The following is a 24,914-nucleotide window of genomic DNA, read 5'->3' as shown; positions in this document are numbered from 1 at the left end:
CGGAGCAGGGTACCATCCCATCTCTTTTTTATTAGAATGGGGCACTATTACTTCATTTCACTCCCAGCACTGTAAAAACATTACTTTCTCACTTTTCCCACCAAAAGAATTCCTTTTTTCCTCTATTATATGTTATAGTCATTTCATCATTGCCACCGCGAACAGCAGTTTAATAATAAAATACCCAATTTAGGGGTGCCTGGGTGGCTCAGTGGGTTAAAGCCTCTGCCTTTGGCTCAGATCATGATCTCAGGGTCCTGGGATAGAGCCCGGCATGGGGCTCTCTGCTCAGCAGGGAGCCTGCTTCCTCCTCTCTCCCTGCCTGTCTCTCTGCCTACTTGTGATCTCTGTCTGTCAAATAAATAAATAAAATCTTTAAAAAAAATACCCAATTTACATAGGTACTGAGCTGGATGCTGTGATAGCTAAACACAAAACACGAACCAGAGACACTTGACGTACACATTGGTCACGAAGGCCTAATACCTATTTGTTGACTGATCCTGTATAATCGCCTAGGTCTCTTCAAAGTCTAAATTTATAGAAACCTATTTTGAGATAGTTCAAATAAAATAATCTGTAGGGAGTAAAAAATGACTTCTGAGGAGAGTCTGAGGATGAGACTCATACGACAGAATTCCATACAAATAAATTGTTATTTTAACAAAGTCTGTGTATTACTTCATTGTCAAGCAAAAGTGAATAGTTGATTCCTACTCAAGGTTTAAAAAAAAAAAAACCGCGGGTCGGAGCAGGTTCAGGTGTGGCTCTGGAAAGATGCCATGTTGCTATGGCAACTTCGAGTCGCCATTTTAAGTGTTCTCGCGCCTCCCGCCCTGACGTCACTTCCGGTATCACCTGTGAGGTTACCGGGAGCCGTAAACAAGGTGTGCAAGCATCCAGAGAGCTGTCGGGATGCAGCAGAGCGGAGCGGCTGGAGGCCGTGGCTGCGCTCTGTTCCCACTGCTTGGCGTCTTGTTCTTCCAGGGTGAGAGCGCCCGCTGGGTCCTCCAACTTCCGGCCGGGGAGGGTGTTAGGGGAAGACGGCCGGTTTTCCGGTTCCGGTGGGGGGGTCTCAGGAAAGCCCCCATACCGCTTCTAGACGTGCAGGCTGTGGGACGGTGTGGGCAGCGCGTTTTCTTGTGTTTACCGCCCACCTGAGGCCGTTGGCAGCTTCTCAGTGCTTTCCTGAGCCCCGGGGGAGCTCGACCACTTTGCGTGACTGCTTTGTATTCGGGTGATCACAACAGGCTCTGGTGTTGTGGGGACCCCGTGCTATCTTGTGTTGAGTTACCAGCGGTCGTCTTTGCTGTGGTTTTGTGGGCTGTATGTCCTGATTAGGAAGGGGCAGTTCTAGCGTTCAGGAGTTCGTCTCAGTAATTTTGCGAAAGAAAATCGTGACTGTTGGTACTTTTATTTTTTGTAGGTGATTGTCAGGGCCTCGGAAGTAAAATGTTTATTCGTCCCAGAAAGGGGTGTGCTGTGATTTCGTTAAAGTAGAGACGCATTTTGTTGAGGAAAAAGCAACTGCTGTAGCATTTTACTAATATTTTTGAAATACAAGAAAGAGCCTATCAACTCTGTTAAAAATTTTAATCTATTAACCAATTATCCTAAGTACAGTTTTCACACTATGGCATATTCGTAGAGTTTGGATAAATTTTGCTTTCATGCAGTTTTAAAATTGCATGAATTTCAGCTCAACCTAATTACCTTCATTTTAGGGCGCAGTTATGGATTTGTGTGTGTGTGTGTGTGTGTTCTCAGGAACTTGTGTGTTAATAGAGCTACAATCAGAGTGAATTGTTAACTTCATAAAATGTCCCTGTGGGTAGGTGGGAATTTCTGAAGAGGGCCTTTGACATAAAGAGTTCATTTGTTCTAAATCTCAGCGGGTAAGGCCAGGAAGTTACTTATTTGATGACTAATATTCATGTTGCCAGCACACTCCCTGATCCCTCCCAGCGCTCTATCATCACAAGTGTCCAGTTTTTCAGCTGATTCTTTTGCAATATAATATTTAGGCTGACCTACTATTACTCCGAATAATTATTGAATTATTCCAGTTTCATCTCTCTGTCCCTCTCACAAATACTCAAATATTGTCCCATTGAGGAAAAAAAAAATGCTAGAAAGGATAGGTGGTTTCTTAAACTTGATGCCATTTCATGTTGAAAAGCATCCACCAAATACAGCAGACCAAATAATTCAAAAGTAAAAATTTATTTTATGACCCATATGTACTTGAATTATCTTTTGTTTTAAAAAAAATAGCAGCTTTATTGAGATAGAATTCACATGCAATACAACTTTCCTATTTAAAAGGGAAAATTGGGTGGTTTTTCATATATTCACGATTTATGGCATCACTACCACAGTCAATTTTAGAATATTTTCATCATCCCAAAGAAAATCTCCATACACAGTAATAGTCACTCCCCATTCCTCCCTTCCTTCACGCTCTGACAGATACCAATCTACTTTCTGTGGCTATGACCTGTTTATTCCGCACATTTCACATAAATGGGATCATACAATATATGTTCCTTTGTGGCTTGTTTCTTTCACTTAACATGTTTTCAAGGTTCACCCATTTTTTAATTGTTAGGCAATAGACTTTGGGTTTATACCAGTGTTTATTTGCTTTTCCTCTTCAAAGATAGCACCCATTAAATGATTAGCCTGTCTGAATTCTCCAAGTTATAAACATGGTCCTGTTACATCAGTTGTCCTAGTGCATAGAAACAACAGATCAGGTAGCTTAGGGTTCTTATACTTAACCTCCATTTAAGTATGCACTTTTATGAACCAAATGTTGACAGATTGTATTTTGGAAAATTAGGTGTACAAAACTGGGGGTTTTGTTATATTTTTTCATTCCTTCTTTGTATAAAATTACATATATTTAAATGTGATTTTCTTGTTTTCCTCCAAAATTTAAAAAATTGTTAATTATTATTATTAAAAATTATTATTATTTCTATTGTTGACTATTTTGACCTGGCAAGAATGTTTTTTTACTCAGGAGAAAAGATAAATATCCCAAAGTACATTAGGACTAGGATGAAAAAAAAATTTTTATTTTTAAAATTTATTTATTTTACAGGGAAAGATACAGTGAGAGAGGGAACACAAGCAGGCAGAGTGGGAGAGGGGAAGCAGGCTTCCCTGTTGAGCAGGGAGCCTGATGTGGGGCTCAATCCCAGGACCCTGGGTTCATGACCTGAGCCGAAGGCAGACTCTCAACGACTGACCCACCTAGGCACCTGTAAGACAAAAATTTCTAAATGAATGTAACAGTGGTTTAGTAATTTTTTTTCTTATTTAATTTATTTTTTTTCCTTTTTTTTGAGTGGAGTAGACAAATTATTTTACATTTGTTGATTGTAAAACACTTTTAAAAAAAACTTTTTTTTTTTTTTAAAGATTTATTTATTTATTTATTTGACAGACAGAGATCACAAGTAGGCAGAGAGGCAGACAGAGAGGAGGAAGCAGGCTCCCCTTGGAGCAGAGAGCCTGATGTGGGCCTTGATCCCAGCACCCTGGGATCACGACTCCAGCCGAAGGCAGAGGCTTTAACACACTGAGCCGCCCAGGTGCCCCTCAAATACATAAATCTTAAAAAAAAAATTTAGTTTCAGATGTAATAAATGTTGATTTGTGAAAAATAAATTACCTTTGACTTTAGTCTAAGATCTTACCTTAGCTGAAATTAAGAGTTGGATGGTTAACTGACTGAGCCACCCAGGCGCCCCAAAACACTTTTAATTTCAGTATAATATATATATAGAGAAAAATGAACATATCGTAATTGTACAGCTTAATGCATTTTTAGAAACTGAACACACCTGGGTAACCAGCACCTAAATCAGAATATAGGATGTTTCTGGTATTTCAGAAGCCTTCCTTATACTTCCTTCCAGCCATTATCCATTCTCTCCCAAGGGGAACCAACATCCTGACATATAGATTAGTTTAGGTCATCCATGGATCTTTTCTCTATACATTTAAGACCCACTTATCCAGTGTTTAGATTTCAGCAAAAATGACTTTAGATATTGATAACTTTGTGGCAAAATTATGCTCATGAATATGAAATTCATATATATTAACAAGAAGTTGGTTGGTAGGTAGATTTATTAATGGCGTACTTACTCTGATTCAGTAACCAAGTTTTGCTCAGAACTTGAAGTTTTTATGCTTATTTTGCAATAATTTTTGTTTCATAAAAAGGAAACCGTTAGTTTGGTTCAGTTTAATATTACTGAGCATCCACAGTGTGCTAGTTTCTGTTTTGAGGAGCTCAGGGTCTATTGGAGAAGATAGACAAGTCAACAGATTATTTTACTTTTTAAAGGAAGAGGTTTTTTTTAAGATTTTATTTATTTATTTGAGAGAAAGAGAATGAGAGAGAGAGCACGAGAAGGGGAGTGTCAGAGGGAGAAGCAGGGAGCCTGATTGGGGACTTGATCCCAGGACTCCACGATCATGACCTGAGCCAAAGGCAGTCGCTTAACCAACTGACCCACTCAGGCACCCCAACAGATAATTTTAGAATCTGGTACTAAGAAATGTGGAAGCACAGAAGAGGTGCCCTGAATCTGCTTTGAGGATACAGGGAAGACGTCCTGGATGTGCCACCAAAGTTAAATCTTGAAAGAAGAGGTTAGAGATAGGGCATGAGTAAAATTCCATCATAGAGAGGAACATGACAAGGCATAGAGGCATTAAATAATTTTCCAAGCAAATTTTCTGAAACTTATACTTCGATTGGGTTAACTCAAATCACATGTGGAGTTTGTATGCGTATGTAACAATCAGTGTGCTGAGTTAGCTAGAGGATGTTAATGAGATTCTGACTTATAACTGTGACCTATACATTTCTTCTTTGCTCTAAACCAGGGCTGGCAAACTTTTGTGAAAGGCTAGAGAGTAAATATTTTAGGCTTTGCGGGCCATATGATATCTGTTGCAGCTCCTTAGTTCTGTCTGAGTAGCACAAAAGCAGCCATAGACAACACATAAATGAATAAATATGGCTGTGTTCTAATAAAACTTTATTTACAAAGAGACATTGGAGGCTAGATTTAGCTCAGGGGCCATAGTTTGCTGACCTTTGCCCTACACCAACTATCCGTTGACATTATCTCTTGGCTATCTCAAAGGCACATTAAACTTACCCCAAATCAAGCTCATGTTCTTCCCTGCCCTGCCTGGTACTTTTCTAGTCTTTCCTATGTCAGTGAATGTTATCACCAAGTCAGAAACCTGGGAGTCATCCTTGATACCTCTGTCTCCCTGACATTCCACATCCAATGTACCACCAATTCTTGATGATTTTACTCTAAGTATTCTTAGTTCTTTCCATGTCCACTATCACCAACTTAGTTCAAGCTTTATTTCTCATATGACTATTGTAGTAGCCTTCTAAGTTTTCTCCTTGTATTTACTGAACACTTCCTAAGTGTCTTCCCTAAAGTGATCTTTTAAAAATGAACACTTCATGTCTCTTCTCCCTCAGTCCCACATTTTCTCAGTATTTTCTATGGCTTTCCCATTACTCTAAGAATAAGGGCCCATATCTCTGAAGTTCTGCGTAATCTGCTTCCCGCTTACCTCCTAGGCACGTCTTTCTTTCTCTCATGCTTTTTGTGTTGGAGCCATACTGCCTTCCTTTTGGTTCCTTGGCTGACTGTGCTCCTTCCTGGCACAGGACCTCTGCATATGCCTGGAACGCTCTCCCTCTCCTCACCTTGTCACCCTTCCTTCAGAGCTCAACTCAGAAAGTAACTTTTGTAGAGAAGCTTTCGTTAACCAATCCCTGCCCCTCCATAACTGATGAAGTTCCCATAGTCACTCTTTGTCTTTGCTTCTAGTACTTATCAGATTTGTAATTATACATTTGTCTTTGTGATTATTTGATTAATGGGTTGAGTTTTTGCTGTATTTTAAGGTCCAAAGTTGGGAGTGTATTTATTTTGCTCGCATTTAATTCCAGGCGCAGAGGGTGGCACAAAACAGATCCTCAATAACTATATGTTTGAAGAATGAGTGAATGAATAAGAGTATTGTCATGGAAGCCTGGGGATAGAGAAAGAGAAGAGGAAGAGGTCACTGCGTCAGAGAGATCCAGTAAGATCAGGGTAGAAAAGTACCTAGTGGAGTTTTTAATCCCTTGGGTTTTGTAGTTTTAAGACATGACACCCTTTACCAGAAATGGTAGTAGAGTGTGTGTTTTGTACTCTGTGGGGTCCAGAAGTGAATGGGAAGGGAGGAAATGGGAATGCCAGGTGTATACTGCTCTTTCACAAAGTTGGCTTAGAAAGGAAAGAGCGGGCAGTAGTTGGTAACACGTAGTATCACAGGGTTATGGAGAGATTGTTATTATTTTGTTTTATTGTTATTTATTTTTAAGGATGGGAGAGACTTCTTTGTGTTTAGAGGCTAAAGAGGGAGAGAGCCCCTCTGGAAAGGAAGAGTTTGAATAGAGTAGAGAGGGTTTTTATGCTGAAGCAGGGCTTGGAGGGGAGGAATCTAAGGGCAGAACCAAAGGGGTTGCCTTGCGTTGGAAAAGGGATACCATACCCTTTCACTTTGGAAGTATGGATGGGTGTAGACACAGGAGAGTGCCTGGCTGGGCAGTTTGTATAGCCTTAAATTTCTCGAAAGAGTAAGAGGAGACATTTTCTTCTGAGAATGAGGGATTTGGAGGTTTCACGGAGGGTAGTGAAATGGAAGAAGTTGGAGGAATTAGAAAGAGGAGCTGACCGAGGCTGGATAAAGGGTCATCATGCTTCCTTAAGGGCTCAGCTGTAGATAGACTCCATGAATTGCTTATGGTAACGATCCATGCATTTGTGTGATTTTTTTTACCTTCTTTGTACACCAGCCATTGTACACCACTTCTGTAGTCTAGAAGTGGTCATCTAGGACTGAGCTTTTCCTGAATGGGTTCACTGGAGAGAGAGGAGCGTACAGGACTTAAGAATGTTTGGAAATACTGTATAAATGGAATAAGAAGAGAGCAGGTGACTGATGAGCACTTTGTTCCTATACTAGAATTTTTGGTGACCTGTCCACCTCTTTCTCTCAGTCTCTGTCTGCTCCCTTCCCTCTTGAATTTTTGCCTTCCAGGTGCTTGTGTGTTACAGGGGAAATAGTCTTTACAAATTGAGGTACATGTGCTTATTTGGCCTTATGGACTAAATGTTATGAGAACAGTGAAGAAAGAGCAGTGAGCTGTACCAGGGAATTTGGGAAGGCATCCCAGAGGGGACTGCTGTTTGAGCAGGTTTTTGAAGGCTTGTGAGCATTGGGGGGTGTGGTATGGTAGGAACAGGCAGGATTGGTAGAAATGGGGAGAGCCTTCCAGACAAAACCATACTCAGAGAGAGGCACAGTGGCATGAAAGGACAGAGTAAATTTGGGAAGTGGTGGACATTCTATGCATGGTGAAAGGGATGGGATGGGTGGGTGGGTGGAGTGGTAGAAGTTTGGGGCCAGATTGTCACTTTATGGATTTTATTCTATAGCCTAAGAAGGAAATATTGAAGGTTTTTGGATATTTGTGGTGTTCATTTTAATAACAGCAGCTAACATTTATTGAAAGGTTCTCTTTTGGATGCTGTGATAAGCATTTAAAAAAAAAAAGATTAAAAAAAATTTATTTATTTGACAGACAGAGATCACACATAGGCAGAGAGGCAGGCAGAGAGGGGGGAAGCAGGCTCCCCGCCAAGCAGAGAGCCTGATATGGGGCTCCATCCTAGGACCCTGAGATCACGACCCAAGCTGAATGCAGAGTCTTAAGCCACTGGGCCACTCAGGCGCCCCTGTGCTAAGCATTTTATGTATTATCCTATTTAATCTCATTGGACCCTCAAAGTGATCCAGTGAAGTAGGTCTGGTCATTCTGCCCATCTGCTGAGTAAGGAAATTGAAACTGGGACAGGTTAGGTAACCGTGATTAAAATCTTACAGCTGGAAAGTAGCTGGACTAGAATGCAAGTCTAGGTCTATCTACTTCTCAATCCATGTTTTCAAATCTCTCAACCGTACTTACATTTTAGGGATAAGGAATAGAATGGGGGAGAGTGTGGATTATCCATCGATTTCCAGCTTCCAGTTTTAGAGCTGGATCTTGAATGGTGTGTAGCGTGGGTCGGGAGTAAAGGCTTGGGAGAGAGCAGGGGCTGAGGGATGAAGGCTTTCCAGGCAGAGGAACAGCATTTGCCAAGTCACAGAAGGAACGACAAGTTTAGCATGGCAAAGTCAGAGTGGATGCTATGGAGGAAGCAGAGGCGAGCCTCATTTTTGGGATGGGTCAGATGCTTATTAGAGCTGTGAGCTCAGTCTTGGTCTCCTCCTTTTCAGAAGAATGTGAACAGACTAGATTGTCTTGAGCGGAGCAAGAAAAACGATTCAGAGCAGACGGAGCTGACGGTGTTGATGACTCACGGCTGTGTCTGTGATGGGGCAGGTTGAGGGAGGCCAGGCAGAACTGAAGAGGGGCTTGGAGCTCTCACTCTGGGGGGCAGGCAGGCTTTCCACTGTTACACCTGTTTTAACGCATTTATTCCTCACACTGACCTAAGGTAAGTGCAGTTATTAGCATTCTCAGCAGGGTGAGAAACTGAAGAGTCAAGTAACTTGCTGAGACCACAGAGCCCCTAAGCCGTAGTGCTGGGATTTGCATCCTGTCTCAACCAGAGGCACCGCGGGTGTGTGGCTGGTGTGTGGGTTTGCTCTCTTCTGAGTCCTCGCAGCTCTGTGTGCCTTTGGCCTGCCAAAAAATCAGGGTTTGTTGCAGTGTAGAAGAAAGCAGAAAAAACAAAGTGCTGGTGACTTTGCTAAAAAATGGCTCCCTCCTGGAAGATAAATTTCTACTCAGTATTTCCTGAAAGGGGATTGGTCAGAAGAAAGGGGGATCTGTGTTTGGGGGGAGCTGGAATGCCAAAGCTGGATATATGAGCCCGTTTTGGCAAGAGTCAAATCTCTAGAGAGTGTAAATATGGTATCTGATTTTTACATTTTAGAGTGCATTAAATTGTTCTGTTTTCCTTCCCATGATTTACTTTTAATGGATGCAGGATTCATTAACCAGTTTTAAGAGAGGAGAAGGTAAAACACGACTGGATAGAACAGTTTTCTAAAATTCTTGAAAAAGTGCCCTCTTCTTATTTCCTGTTCTCATTTTGCTGGCGGTTGAGAAAGTGGTAGCTTCAGGTTACAGCCAGGCTGTGCTCGTGGTAAGTCCCTCAGACCACAGCAGCTGCTATGATTCCTGGGGCGTCAGTGTGTCACCGAGGGGGGTGCATGGCATCGCCTTTTAGCAGCTGTGGGCGGACCTACTTATTGTACTGCATTTAACCACAAGTCTGTGTTTGGAAAAATGCCGTTGTGATCAGGTTTCAGATTTGTACTCAAGCACCCATTTAATACTATAAAATGATAAAAATGCTACACCTGATTCAGGCAGATACCTGCTCCTTGCCCTTCTGGGCCTCCCTGAGAAGATACTCACTTATTACTCCGAGAGCCCAAAAAATGATGGTGTCTCTGTATTATTCCCTCACATCTTATCCATCCCACCTAAATGCATACCTTTTAAATGTTTGGACTTGCTTTGATCAGGTGTTCACATCGTCCTTTCCTTGGAGATTAAAGCAGATGCCCACGTCCGGGGTTATGTGGGCGAGAAGATCAAGCTGAAATGCACCTTCAAGTCGACTTCATCTGTCACTGACAAACTCACCATAGACTGGACGTACCGACCCCCCAGCAGCAGTCGAACAGAATCAGTGAGTGTTTCCTGTTAAGGAAATATCTTTGAGTCTTCAGTGGTCAGCAGCTCTGGAATCCTTTTATTCTGAGTCCCAGGCATACCTCGCGCCTTCGCATCCGAGAATCAGACGTGAGCTTCTGTATAAATAGAAGAAGATGAGCTTCTACCCGATATGGCATTCATTTGGTCACATAGGACTCTTTATCTTTCCATATGAGAATCTTGTCAATAAGCTATAGGAAAAAATTGTCAGAAACTCAGAGGAAATGTGGTTTAATTTTCTTCCCCCTTTGTTGTTTCCTTTTGTGTGTTTTCAGATTCAAGGTACTAAAAAGAGTACCTCCAGGACTGTTGGATAGAAAAATTTTGTAGGGCCCAATCATAAACATCTTTTCTCATAAAGCTGCTCATTTCCTGCAGTATGAGGTTGTCTCAGTGGGTGTATCGATTCGTGGATCTGTACTCTGTGGATTTATCTTAGCCTCGTCTCCTAGTATATAAACACCTGCATTGATTTATATGGTTCCCTTTGAAGGAGATGGTGACACCTCGTGTGGATGACAGATACTGTTGGTGACAGATGGTCTTGCAGTATTAGAAGCAGTATAGTTTATACACACATATAAAACCCGTTTATGGTTCAGATCCCATTGTGGATGTCTAATTGAAGATTGCGGTGCTATAAAAAACCCTTTCTCTTTACGCTTCCAGCAATATCTTTAGTTCAGGATAGATGCTATCAAGAATGTGAATGTTGCTATATGTAAGATTGTATTTTTTCCAAGTATCTTTAATTCTTTTATCCTGTTTTCTTCATTGGAGAACTTTCTCTTTGGTTTTAATATCTAAGCTTTGAGTTTTGTTTTAGGACCCATTCGCGAATGCCATGTAGCTAGGAGCCAGGAGGGGGCTCCAGCCAAGGCAGCAAGGCTGTATTCGTGGTTACTTTTCCTTTAGATTTAAAACAGTTCACGTTATTTCAAGTGGTCAGAAAACTACGGCTGGCCTTGTTTGACTTGGCCTCCTTGGCCAAAAGTAGGACAGAGCAAGCAGCAGGGGATCTTCTTGGGTCAGAAACCTTAATTGCAAACAGCACTTCCTGTATGGTGCTGTCTTCTGTGAGCCTGGTCAAAAAGCAACGCACGCACATTGTAAATCCATGGACCTTTCAAGTCATGTGACGTGACTGTCACAGTCAAGTGATAATTGAGGTCACGTCAGTCAGGAGTCTGTCAGACTAATTGGTTGGCAAGGATTTGGGAATCACCAGTTTAACTCGGAACTTGTAGGTTGGATTAATCTTAAAGATACATAGCAGGCCTCGTTTTGTCAGTAAGGAGTTTCAAACCCTTTTATATAGATGCTGGTAATCATTGGTAGTCATTCTTTACCTCCCTCTTTGTGTGTGTGTGTGTGTGTTTTAAAGATTTTATTTTTTTCTTAAGATTATTTATTTATTTGTTTGTTTATTTATTTATTTATTTGACAGAGATCACAAGTAGGCAGAGAGGCAGGCAGAGAGAGAGAGGAGGAAGCAGACTCCCTGCTGAGCAGAGAGCCCGATGTGGGGCTTGATCCCAGGACCCTGAGATCATGACCTGAGCCGAAAGCAGAGGCTTTAACCCACTGAGCCACCCAGGCGCCCCTAAAGATTTTATTTTTAAGTCATCTCTACACCCAACATGGGGCTGGAACTCACAACCCTGAGATCAAGAGTCACTGCTCCACCAATAGTGCCAGGCAGGTGCCCCTTACCTCCCTCTTTGGAACACTCGTCACACATGTTATTATTTCTTAATATCTGTCTTTCCCCTTAGACTGTAAAATCTGTGAGAGCAGGGACTATGCCTGTTTGGTTCTCACTATATGCTTGTGCTTAACACAGTGCCTCGCACATAGTAGGTGTGCCGTGACTCGTCGTTGAGTGAATGCGTGAATAAACGAAGTGAGAAGTGATTCAACAACTTCTCTGGGAAGTTGCTCTTCAAAATTGGGCAATTTAGTGGTTGTAAATGGGGGAGGTACCAAGTAAACAAAGAAAGAGGAAACACTTGAACCTTGCATAAGAGAGAAAGATCATATTGTCTTGTAGTCCCTGCCTGGCCTACCACCCGATATAATGAGGTGCTTTGGGTGACAAAGTGTCTGATCATCAATCTGAAATAGCACCATTTAAATTCAGCATCCATTCATTGAGTCCTGGTCATCATTTGGCTTGGGATTTTTATTAATTGCCAAGACAGATAACCTAAGACAGGCTTGATTATATTGTACCTACAAAAGTACAAAAGTTTATCCTCAAAATAAACAAAAGCTTCCTCTGCCCACTTACGACCTGTGTGCCTTTGAGTAACTCACTTAATTTTTGGCCTTGTTTTCCTCATGCCCCATGGCTCAAGTGAGTAAACCTGTGGGAATCATTTGCAAACCAGAAAGGACCACACAAATAATAGATGTTACTTTAGAATAGGGTTTCTCGGCTTCGGCACTGTTGACATTCTGAGCTGGAGAATTCTTTGTTGTGGGGGATTATCCTATGCATTGTAGGATTTTTGTCAGTATCCCTGACCTCTGCTTGCTAGATGCCAGTAGCACTCTGCCCAGACTGTCTCCAGATATTGCCAGATGTCTCCTGGAGGCCCCCTTTGCCCCCGGTTGAGATCTACTGCTTTAGGACTTCACGGAGAATTTAGAAGATTTTTGAGAGCTATGATCCTAGGACACTTCCGTCAGGCCTTTTCCTGATAAGTTGTATTTTTTTTTTAAGATTTTATTTATTTATTTGACAGAGAGAGATTACAAGTAGGCAGAGAAGCAGGCAGAGAGAGAGGGGGGATGCAGGGTTCCTGCTGAGCAGAGAGCCTGATGTGGGGCTCGATCCCAGGACCCTGAGATCATCATGACCTGAGCCGAAGGCAGAGGCTTAACCCACTGAGCCACCTAGGTGCCCCCCGATAAGTTGTATTAACTTGTCTTTTAACTTAATGATGGAAGTGAGCAAAACATTTAAAAAAAAAAAACAAAAAACCCCAACTGAGAAAACCCATTATGCATTTGTATTTTATTTGGGACCTTTTTAACTTGACATTTTCAAAATTAACTTTTGTTTTGTTTTGTTATGGTGTTGCTTTCTCAGATTTTTCATTACCAGTCCTTCCAGTATCCAACCACAGCAGGTACATTTCGGGATAGAGTTTCCTGGGTTGGAGATGTATACAGAGGGGATGCGTCTATCAGCATAAGCAACCCTACCCTCAAGGACAATGGGACATTCAGCTGTGCTGTGAAGAATCCCCCAGATGTGCACCACAATATCCCTGCGACAGAGCTAACAGTCACAGAAAGGGGTAAGCTAACTGCCACTGACCTTCTCCTGCCAGGCTCTGTGACTGCTGTGCTGCCTACTGGAGAGATCTGGGAAAGCAAAACTAGCCAGTCTGCCATCCTGAATTGTCTACAAGAATGAATTTCTTAACTTGATTTTGCAAACTGAAGTTGTCATTCAAATATTGTTATAGTTTCCCCGTTATCTCTCCCTTATTTTAACTTCAGGTGACCAGAGGTCTTGTAGAACACGTGGCAAACCCCTAAGAAGATGGAGGCTTCTTATCTGTGTGAATTGATTTCCCCAGTCTGTTCATACCCTCAGTTATGAGGCCATCCTCTTGCTCGTGTGTTGAAAGGGTGCCCCTTCTAATGGTGGGAGGCAGCACATTCCTTTTATGTTGCAAAGGGCTGCAGTTTCCTTTTATCAAGAAACTGCAAAGAAGTAGGTTAAGGACTGATGTTTTTTCTTCATTATTCTTGGGTGACTACTGAGTGGTCATTCTCATCCTCAGTTGGACTTTAACCAAAGATGTACAGATACAGAACTGCATTATGGTTCATGCTTAACCATCTCCCAGGTCTTTCTCAAGTCTGTCCGTCTCTCTCTTTTTTTCCCCCTCTCTCTTTCTCCTTCCCTTTCCCTTCTTCCTCTCTCTTTTTTTTTTTTTTTAAGACGATAACTCAAGGTTTCAAAGGCAACAGGCATGTTCATGCTGCAGGCTGAGTAGGAGCTGAGTATAGTTTGGTCGCGTGACTCTGATGCCTTAACAGTATGTGCCCTTTGATCTGGGAATCCCATTTTAAATTTTATCTTAAAGAAAAAGAGGCAAATATGAGGATTTATGGACAAGGATGATCATCATAATGTAGCTTGTAGTTTCAAGGATTTAGAAACTGCTCGAGTGTCCAGCGTCTCAGGATTGGTTCAGTAAATTACTCAGTGTGGTAGAATATAAAGTGCACCCATGATAAAGTAACACTTGGAAGGAGTTTTTAATGATGTGGGAAAAATTGATTATCTATTACACAAAAAAGGAGCTTAGAAATAGTCTGTAAAATACGATCCATACTTCTAAAACTAGGCACTCTTCTCCCTGTCTGCAGACTCATACCCGCATACTCCTAGAAAGAACACCGAGTGGGTAGATACCAACGTGTCAATCCTATGTAGTGGGATTATGGGTGCATTTTGTTCTTTGTAATTTTGTGTACTTTCTACCTCTTCCACAATGAATTTATTCTTGTTAAATCAGAAGAAATACAAGAGCAAAAGTAAAATGTAGCTTATGTCAAAGGAGGCCCTTTTGCACGTCCCTCCCTCTCACCTTCCCTTTTTCCTCTTCTAGGTTTTGGCACCATGCTGTCCTCTGTGGCCCTCCTGTCCATCCTTGTCTTCCTGCCCTCCGCTGTGGTGGTGATTCTGCTGCTGGTGAGGATGGCGAGGAAGTCTGCAGGGCTGAAGAAGAGGAGCAAGTCTGGCTACAAGAAGTCGTCTATTGAGGTTTCCGATGAGTAAGTTCAGCTGGAGCACCGAGCAGTTAACCCCTTTCCTCTTCAGAGCCCTGCTTTGTGGATAGTCCCTAGAGCCCTGATCCACCCCTTTTCTCTTTTCCCAGGCCAAGGTTAGTTCTAGGAGTACTGGAAAGAAGGTTGGAAGTGAAACTAGTGGATATTAATATGGAGAGAGAGATGGAGGGGTGAATGTAGGGTCCTAGTCTCTGCTTTGAACACCAGATTGTACTATGCTATGGTTCTTTTTTTTTTTTTTTAAGATTTTCTTTATTTATTTGACAGAGAGTGAGAGAGGGAACATAAGTAGTGAGAGGGGGAGAAGGAGAAACAGGCTTCCTGTTGAGCAGGAAGCCCGATGTGGGGCTTGATCCCAGGACCCTGGGATCATGACCAGAGCCAAAGGTAGACGCTTAATGACTGAGCTACTCAGGTGCTCCTATGCTGTGGTTCTGCATATAAATTCTGAAGTGGTGGGGGTGTCTGCCTCGCTCAGTCGGTTCAGTGTCCCACTCTTGACTTTGGCTCAGCTCATGATCTCAGGACTGTGAGATCAAGTCCTGCATCAGGCTCTGTGCTGGGCATGACGTCTGCTTAAGATTCTCTCTCTCCGTCTCCCCGTCCTCTCTCTTTTTCTCCCCCTCTCTGAATAGATAAATAAAAATTCTGGAGTGGCTCTCACATTCCTTCAGATTCAACGGGCAATTCCGACAAGTCAGTTACTTTTCCCTTCTTGTTTTGGCACCAAGCTGATGTGTCCCAGTAGAAGATGCCTAAGCAATGATGACAGCTTTAAGGATAGTCTTGGACAGGAAAACCAGTTTAAATAAGCAAGATGTGTTCTTGGTCAGCCGATGCTCAGAAGGGCTGATGGGATTGTGATTATCAAAGGCATTTATGAAACATGTTGCCAGGGAACAGGCCTGACCCAGTTTTCCCTGGGAATAAATCTACTAAAAACAGGTGACAAAAGTCTGCATAAACCCCATTTTGATTCTCAATCGTCTCTATCTGAGGCTCTTGGCCTTGGGAGGAAGTCTTCCCTGGGGAACATTTTCTTTTTCTTTGCATGTGTGCACATGTGTATTTGTGCATGCATGTTTATTTCATGGGAGAGAGTGCCCTTTACAGGAATCTCTAGCCCCCCACAAAAGGTAAGGCACTCTCGGTAGAAATACCAAGATGTCTATTTCTAAGCGCCATCTAACAAGATTCCTGTGCTCCAACCTTCAGGCCCCTTGTTCCATGACATATCATCTCATTCACTCCACGGGCCAGATACATAGCATATTTTCTTCTCTAAATAAGCCGCACTCACTCAGATCTTTTTTCTTTTTTCCCCCCACATGCTTTTCTCTTGCTTGGAATCCTCTCCTTCCCTCTTTTGTTTGCCTGGAAAACTTTTCCCGATCCTCCAAGACCCAGCTGAAATGTCCCCTGTCTGGAGTCTTCCTGAGTCCTTCCCGGAGAACAGGTCACTCCCTCCTCTTTCCTACCCTAGCAGTTTGACTTTAAGCTTATTAAAACATTTTATTACATTGTGTCATAATGTACTTGTCAGGTTGCAACAGGTTCCTCACACCCAAGAGGCTGTGAGCTCTTCAAGGGGCAGTGTCTTCTTTATGTCTTGGTCCCCAGCCCAGCATAATGGCTCAGATGTGGTTGGTGCTCAGTACATTTCTAAGCAAATGATTGGGTCCAGCTCCGACTTACTGGGCACTTGCTACGTGTCAGACACTGTGGTGCGTGGTTTGCATGTGGTTATTTTTTATCCCAGTGCTTAAGTAACCTGCCTACTCACACTCCTAGTGAGTGGCAGAACTGGACTTTAAAACGAGACCTGTCTGACTTGGACAGCTGTGCTCTTACATCCCCTACTGTATGGAGGACAGTAATTATTCAGATTTGCTTTGTCCTTTTTCTCTAGCACGGACCAAGAGGAAGGGGATGACTGCATGGCGAGGCTTTGTGTGCGTTGTGCTGAATGCCTGGTAAGCCTGTGCCATTTCTCTGTTCACCGTTCATGTCCCATTTTCCCGCTTACTTAAGGGGATCCTTTCCCCTCAGGGCAGCAGAGGATATGCAGGTAAGGTCCAAAGCAAGGTATGAACCAAGGTACTCCCCAAAAGCATTTTGGTCTCAGGGGACCGATTCTGACCATTATTTTGTTTTCTATTGCATGGGTATAGGGTGGTGTCCTTAGGTTGGGGAAGGATAGGGAAGTCTCAGCTTACTGACAGAGCACCCTGAAAGAGGAGGGCCTGTGCCACCAAGGTCGTGCTAGGAGACTTTGGCTGGCTTGACTCAGAATCCTTTTGAACTAAACTTTCCTGGTGTGCCTCAGTTTTTTTCCCCAGGGAATTAGAGTGATACAACCTTTTAGGTGACTTATTGCTTTATCAGTAAGAAATACCCATGATGGAGGGGCAACCTGGGTGGCTCAGTTGGTTAAATGTCTGACTCTTGATCTCAGCTCAGGTGTTGTTCTTAGAGTTGTGGGTTCAAGCCATGTGTTGGGCTCCATGCTGGATATGGAGCCTACTTAAGAAAAAAAGAAAAAAAAAAAAAAAAGAGATACCCATGTTGGAAGACCTGAGTGTTGATTTAAATTTCAAGAGGCAGTTATCCCTCCATCTTTTAAGCTCTTGCTATGACTGGTAGGTTTGTGTGGCTGTCCCAGCAGCCTAGGAGAAGAGACTCTGATGTGGGGCAGTTGGAAACAGGTCAAAAGCAACTTATGATATATTATGAAACATACCTGTCTTTGCGGGGTTTAAACTTGAGTTCTCTTTGTACTCACTGCCAAGCTCAGCACTTGGCCGGTCGGCTGTAGCCCAGCTGTTCACTGCAGTGTCCTTTGTTTCTCTCTGGCAGACTGGAATGTAGTAGCTAAGATGAGAGGAAGGTTGAAGAGAATCTAACAGTAACCCTTCAGGGTTTGAATACTCTAATAACACAAAATAAGTTAGTGTCATGCTTATCACCATCCGTATTTCGGATATTAATTCATTTAGCAGTTATTTCCTGAGTATCTGATATGTGCCAGATGGGATTCTGGGTACTTAGGAAACACATGTGAACAATACTGACGAAAATCTCTGCCCTCAAATAACTTACATTCTTTTCCACGCGTAGAAAACTCTCATTCTTCAAGACATGGCTTCAATACCACTTTCTCTTGAATTGCGGGTACAAACAATAACTAAGTCTTTTAAAAATAAGCAAAACATGGAGTATACCAGATGGTACTTAATGCAGTGGAGAAAAACAAAATAGGGAAAGAACATGGGTTGGCTGGATGGGGGGTATGATGTAAACCTCACTGAAGTGATATTTGAGCAAACACCTAAAAGAAGGAGACAGGAAGCCGTATAGCTGTTATGGAGGAACATTCGGAGGAATGTTCTGGATGAGGAGATGGTAGGCGTGGTAACTCTGTGGAGAGGTCATGATGGGCACGTTCTTGGGACAGCAAGGAGACCAATGTGGCAGGAATGAAATGAGCAAGGTGAAGAATAGAGTTTTTTGATATCAGAGAGAGAATATCATGTATATTTTAAGATTTTATTTATTTATTTGACAGAGAGATCACAAGTAGGCAGAGAGGCAGGTGGGTCGGGGGAAGCAGGCTCCCCGCTGAGCAGAGAGCCTGACTCGGGGCTCGATCCCAGGACCCTGAGACTATGACCTGAGCCGAAGGCAGAGGCTTAACCCACTGAGCCACCCAGGCGCCCTGACAATACCATATCTTATGAACATAATAAGTGAATGGAATGAATTGGGCTTTTATTCTTAATGAAATGGGATGCGCTGGAGGTTTTTGAGAAGAGGAGCACTTTCTATTTCCGACGGCTCACTCTGGCTCCTGTGTTGAGAATGGGTGGTACCTTGGTCAAGGGACCATGACAGTCAGAGAGTCCAATTAGGAGACTTTAGCAATAACGCAAGTGAAAGAAGACGGTACTGGTTTGAACCAGGGTGGTAGGAAGTGGCTGTGTTCCCATTATAGTGAAGGCAAAGCAGGAAGGATTCATGGATGGGTTTCAAATATCTGTGAGAGGATGAGAGGAAACCAGAGATAATTCCACAGCTCTTAACTTGAGCAGCTGGTGGAATGGATGGAACGGGTATAGTGGGTGTAGCCTCGAGCCCTGGAGCTCTCCAAGGTTGATGACTTGGGAAGAGGAAGGGGATTGGTAAAGGAAGCTGAGAAGGGACATCCAGTGAGGTAGGAGAAAACCAGGAGGGTGTGCTATCCCGGGAACCGAGTGAAGAATGGGTTTCAAGGTAAAGAAGGTGATTAACTGGGGCGCCTGGGCAGCTCAGTGGGTTAAAGCCTCTGCCTTCCGCTCAGGTCATGATCCCGGGGTCCCGGGATCGAGCCCCGCATCCGACTCTCTGCTCAGTGGCGAGCCTGCCTCCCGCCCCACCTCTGCCTGCCTCTCTGCCTGCCCGAGATCTCTGTCAAATAAGTAAATAAAATCTTAAAAAAAAAAGTGATTAATGGTGCCCATTAATTGCTGCTGAGTCAGGTCAAGTAAGATGAGGACTGAGAATTGATTATTGGCTGATCTGGTGATGGGGAGGTCATAGGTGACCTTGGCAAAAGCAACTTCAGGAGAAGAGAGGGGAAGAAAGCCCGATGGGGGTGAGGTTGAGAAGGAACGCAAAGAGAGATATTGGTGACTGTGGGTGTAAACAGCTCTTGCAAGGAGTTTTGCTGTGAAGAGATGCAGAGAAGTAGGGTGATAGGTAGGAGGGAGATGTGTGTCAGGAGTTACTTTCTGTTTAAGATGGGGGAAATTATAGCACATTTGTGTGCTGGTGGAAATGATTCAGTAGAAAAGGGAAAAATGATGCTGCAGGAGGGCGAGGGGAGGTGGCTGGAGGAGCTCTAGGATGTGATGCTCAACAGGGGTACTGACCGTAGACAAAGGCGGGGAGGGTCCATAAGAAGAGTGAGGAGCGCCATGCCCTTGGGCCTAGATGCCGGTGAGTGCACATATATGGTGCTGGGAGCTCCCTGCTGACCCCTCTCTTCCCAGTGGCAGGAGAAAGCAAGGTCATCTGTGGAGAACAAAGTGAGGAGGAGGTGCTGGAGGTTTGAGGTTTAAGGAAGGAGGGAAAGGTGTGGAACAGTCGTCTAGGAGAACAGGAGAATGACGGGGCAGAGAAATGTGGTGTGCCAGGTAGTACTAATGGGTCACTTGAGCTTAGAAGAAGTGAATACAAGTTTAAACAATAAAAATAAGAACAATGGTAACAGTGGCTAATCTTGAATGAGTGCTTACACAGTGCTAGGCTCAATGCAAAGTGATTTCCATACACTGTCTCATTCAGTTTTCGTCCCCTTTCTATGACGAGTCTGTATTTTTATTACCCCCCCCCATTTTACAGACAAGGAAACTGAGGCCTAGAGACATTTAATAACTTTGCTCAAGGTCACACAGCCAGCAAGGGGTGGAGCTGACATTGGAACTGAGAGAAACTGAGAAACCCAGACTCCTGGCTGCAGTCCTCATGTTCTGATGCAGACAGCTGCCTTTTCTTTTCTTTCTTTCTTTCTTTTTTTTTTTTTTTAAGATTTATTTATTTATTTGACAGAGAGAGAGAGAGAGCACAAGTAGGCAGAGAGGCAGGCAGAGAGAGAGGGGGAAGCAGGTTCTCCGCTGAGCAGAGAGTCCAATGTGGGGCTTGATCCCAGGACCCTGAGACCATGACCTGAGCCAAAGGCAGAGGCTTAACCCACTGAGCCACCCAGGCACCCCAGACAGCCGCCTTTTCATGTGGGTTGAGGCTTTAAAAAATATCCACCATGGAAAATGGAACTGTTAGGGTTTCAAAGCATTAATTAGTCCAAGGACAGCAAATCTATTGCTGGTCCGTGAGGCTTCGTGGGAACACAGGTGCGCTGAGCCTGTGCTGTTTTCACTGATAATGTCACTTCATGCTGAGTTCTGTCAAGGGGTCCTAGCATGCCATCTTTGTCTAAACTCTGACAGTGGCCACGTATCAACACCACGACTGTTGTTCTTTCCCTCCAGGACTCAGACTATGAAGAGACATACTGATGACAGTCTTCATGACACAAGAAGAGTCACCTGCTAGCAGAAAATGTCCCGTCCCACTGGCAGCTAAAGCCTCTCGGAGAAGCAGGGCTGGCTTGGATGGCAGTGCTGGAGGATTCTAGAAGTCATCCGGAGAGACTTCAGGAACCATTTATTTATTGAAGAAATGTTCTTTTTATATTTATAAACTATTTAAGGACTCTTCAAAGAAACTCATAACTACCACTTTTAATGACTTACACTCTAGTTGAATGAAGGAGTTCTCTTCCTGGATAGAAAGATGGGTTTTGTTTCCCTTGTGTTCTTGGATGTATTACGTGTTTTCTTCCAGTTATTTTAGGGGAATCCTAAATGTTGGCCACACCGTGGATGCCAAAATATCTTTAAAAAATGAAATGGAGCTCGTAGCTTCCTGATAGGCTACCAGATGAAGTGTTTGTTGGGGATAAGTGTCCTTTGTTATTTGCTCCATGAACATTTTCAGCTGTGAATCAGCAAAGAGCCTACACTCCTTGGTTTCGTGACACCATTGGTTGTGTTTGGATGACTTGGAACCCTAATTTCTGTGGAGATGGTAGGGCTGGGAGTCCATGGTTTGCTTTGACTGGGTTTTTAAAGTATTAAAGTGTCATCAATTTATAATTAAGGAAGGGAATGTTGACCTAAAAGGATCCCTTCCTTTTGTCTTGCTAGGTGCAGTTTGTTACTTTACTCTCTTATAGCTGACTGATTGGTGGTTTCCTTCTTGATGTCCTGGAGCAGAGGCAAGAAAAACTCTTTGACAGGCTTTTAGTGGGGAATGTAGAGATATTTTCTGTTATTTGCAAGGAAATACTCTTTTTTAACAAATGCCACTCCAAAGTTCAGATGTTGGATTGGCTTTAATGAGGCTTCTATTTATAGGAAATAATCTTTTTGACCTAAGTCATGCTTTAGAACTTTTTTGTGTTCTAAAATGTGCCATTATGAGTGAGCTAAGGTATTTATATACGAACGGTTTTTACATAATATTTGACATAAGGAAGTGAGGTGGTACATAATGTTTACTCATTTCTGTTCTCTGATACCTTACATCAACTTCCTCCATTTTCCCGCAGCAAGCGATTTCAAACTTTAATTTACATAGGATTTTCTGTAAGCCATTAAGAGATACGTGTGCCATGTCCAGAAGGATCGACAGTGTAGTCCTCTGTAAAACAGCGATAGAGTTTACTTCTCAATTATGAGAGAGAAAAGATTTCCCCTCTTCCCATCGTCATTTTTTTAGCAGGAGAGTCCGAGATCCTTCACTAGGTGGCTCAGGCGGTTTCCATATTATAGCCTAATAGACTGTATACAGTATCCAAAAAAGTCACTTCCCCAGGATTTATTTTTAAAAAATGTGGGTTATTAGTTCTGGAAGTCATCAGTAAAGACTTTTAAAAAGATGGCATAGGTTTGGCCTGGCCTCTTTTGTCAATCTAGTCCATACGTAAGGGAGTCTGGTTAGTTAATTAGAAATTATGCTTTTGTCTGGTCACGTAAGGAAGTGGAAGAGGAAAAGACACATTGACTGTTTATTTCCAGTGGTTAAGCCTCAGACTCTTGAGCTGCTTGGGCTCGTCTGGGGCCAGTCTAGCGAGACGGTCTGACACCTCAGCAGAGAGGGGAAAATGTGTCTGAGCAACGAGAGTAAATACTTTGGGCTCTAGGAGATTGGAAGATAGAGATCTAATTGTGAGGCAGACTTCTCGTGGGTCCTCCTGTCTCTGGAGAAGAGATGGTGCTACAGGAACCCAGCTAAAACCGCATTTCGTGAATTGAGGAACTGGTTTTATCTGGGTTTTCTTGTAATTTCCCTTCAGGCCTGTGATGAGGATTAATCCGGGGGGGGTGGTGGTGTTTGTCCCTCCAGGTAGATGCTCCCGGGTGGAGACTTGGTCGTCCTTATTTTGTAGCCTTGATCATGATTTGAACAAGTCCCTTTCTTAAGTGACTGGACGGTAGCATCCTTCATGGGAAGAGAGTAAGCTGATTGATTATTCAGTCCGCTCCATGGCTTTAAAAGGTCACATCAGTCATAGGGCTGCTGTCCTCACTGATCTCTTATCCTGAGTCTGGCTTACAGCCGTACAGCATTTTTTCCCTCCTCTCCCCTCCCTTCTCCTCTCCCCTTTCCGTCCATCCATCCTTCCTTCCTCCCTTTCTTTCTCCCTCTTTCTTTCGTTCTTCTTTTTCTTTCTTCCCTTTCTTTCTTTCTTTCTCTCCTTCCCCCAAAGGAGCAAAAAGTAGTGTGTGGATACCTGCCTTCTTTAAGGATGGAAAGAAGATAAAGGTTTTTTTGTTTTATTTTGTTTTATCTTTTTAAATATCTTCTCAGGTGCTCTTCCCTCTCTTTTTATTTTTTTGCTGGTCTGGATACAGAGCACACTGTCTGAAGACCAGCCTTGTCTAGAAAGGAAATCTGATTCTGAAAGCTTCAGACAGGCTGAAAAGCCTTTCAGAATTTTTCTTTGGCTGCTGAAGGCTTTACTTGTGGTTACATTACCTTGTAAGTTTTGCACATTGAGCTCTTAATTCTGTTACCAAATGTGAATTTATAAAATGTTTTGTGTTTCTTATGTGGCCTGTTACCCCAGGCTTCTTAGAGGATATCTTAGTTCTCTGCAGCTCCCAAACTGGGCACTGGTGCTTCAAGAGGGAATGTTGTATGTCCCTGTGTAAAAAAATTGTTGGAGGCCAAATCCTGACTTTGAAAGTTCTATTGTGTCACTCTGTTACGGTTCCAGATGAGTGCTGTAAGAGGACCCGGAGGGAGCAGACCAAGGCGATCATTTAACTGGGCTCCTGGAAACTTGGCTGCCAGAAGGGGCGTCTCCCTTCCTTTGACCCCTGTGTGGGACTGTTGCAGGGTTAAGAGCTGCATTTCACTGTGTTTTTTGTTTTTGTTTTTTTTTTTGTAGGCATGTGTACACTGTTGGGTAATATTCACAGACATCATAATTCTTGAGATCTTTACCACATCATAATTAATAAACGGCTTTGCACTTTCTGGCTACTTTTTGGTATGTGTCTACATATAACATGAGAGCTGTCAGAGGCAAGGGGAGGAGGTTGTGGTTTCTAGCAGCAAGCAGGCATTCGTCTGTAAGCGGTGCCCCTGCAACAACCCGCATAGATTTGGTGGTTGTGGGAGCTGGCTCACAGAGCAAGAGCCGATTCAATTTTTAGGAATTTTACAAGCTTGAAACAGGCCATGGAGGGAGTATTTATGTACGTTGCTGGCTAACCATGCAACCGTGTAGCATAGTCCTGGGGGGCGCAAGTATTCAACAACTTTTCATTTTTAAAAGATTTTCTTTAATTTTTTTTGAGAGACAGAGAGCAGGAGCAGGGTGGGGGAGAACAGCAGAGGGAGAGGGAGATACAGGCTCCCCGCTGAGCAGGAAGATGGATGAGTGGCTCCATCCCAGGACCCTGAGATCATGGCCTGAGCTGAAGGCAGAGACGCTTAACTGACAGCCACCCAGGTGCCCCTTCAACAACTTTTTGAATGATACAGGACAAGTTCCAAAAGATGGCCATGTGTAGGTCAAGCCAAGGTTGAAGGTGTGTATGGAGAACACTTATTTTGAAGAGGCAACTTACAAGCAAAAGATGTCTTGAAGTGAAGAAGCTTTGAGTTCTTATCTACGACGTTCAAATTGCCCAAGGGGTTCTTGGGATAACGCACTACTGTGTCCTGTAAATGCTGACATCTCCTAGTCAGAGGAGATCAACATGGTAAGTTGGAGGACTGAGCAGGCCTATCTTTGGAGGCAGGGACTGTGTGATTGCCTGGCTATGTTGCACTTCTCTGTTGAGAGAAAAAAATGAGAGGCCACTCTATTTTTATTTTATTTTGTTTTGTTTTGTTTACTTGGGGGTCACTGTATCTTAAACAGAACAAAACATTTTGTGTTCATCTTAAATTTGTTGTATTCTGTTTGCATGCAGCTGGTTTCTTTCTCGGAGAATGTCTACCCAATGCCATTGGAGACCTCACCCTCAGAGAGCTTATAATCTAGAAGGGGAGACAGCACATGCTCTGGTCTGTAATCGGGCTCTCCTTAGTAAGTCGAGTTTATTACTCCCTTTTAGAACAAAGGTATAAATAAGAATTGGGCCGTGGGCCAGATGACAGAAATGAGAACCTTGTTGTAGAGGTTCCTGTTTGCATCTCTGTAGCTACCCCAGAACGTATG

At 43.2% G+C, this 24,914-nt stretch overlaps 1 protein-coding gene across 2 annotated transcripts; it reads left to right on the top strand.

Annotated features, from left to right (window-relative positions):
- The first annotated feature begins 861 nt into the window (after positions 1-861).
- On the top strand, positions 862-22,297 carry MPZL3 (myelin protein zero like 3). 2 transcript variants are annotated; one of them, XM_032868616.1, is made up of 6 exons: positions 862-988; positions 9,637-9,803; positions 12,924-13,134; positions 14,461-14,626; positions 16,551-16,614; positions 20,668-22,297. In XM_032868616.1, exons 1-6 carry the CDS (start codon positions 916-918, stop codon positions 20,692-20,694), a joined length of 708 nt encoding a protein of 235 aa, XP_032724507.1. In that variant the 5' UTR covers positions 862-915; the 3' UTR covers positions 20,695-22,297. The 2 variants fall into 2 exon arrangements, with proteins under 2 accessions (XP_032724507.1, XP_032724508.1); XM_032868617.1 differs by lacking the exon at positions 16,551-16,614.
- The last annotated feature ends 2,617 nt before the right edge of the window (positions 22,298-24,914 follow it).

The sequence above is a fragment of the Lontra canadensis genome, unplaced genomic scaffold, assembly GCF_010015895.1.
Source record: "Lontra canadensis isolate GAN:19392208 unplaced genomic scaffold, GSC_riverotter_1.0 scaffold36, whole genome shotgun sequence".
In the NCBI taxonomy this organism is placed as follows: domain Eukaryota; kingdom Metazoa; phylum Chordata; class Mammalia; order Carnivora; family Mustelidae; genus Lontra; species Lontra canadensis.
This window is presented reverse-complemented; position numbering and strand designations above follow the sequence as displayed.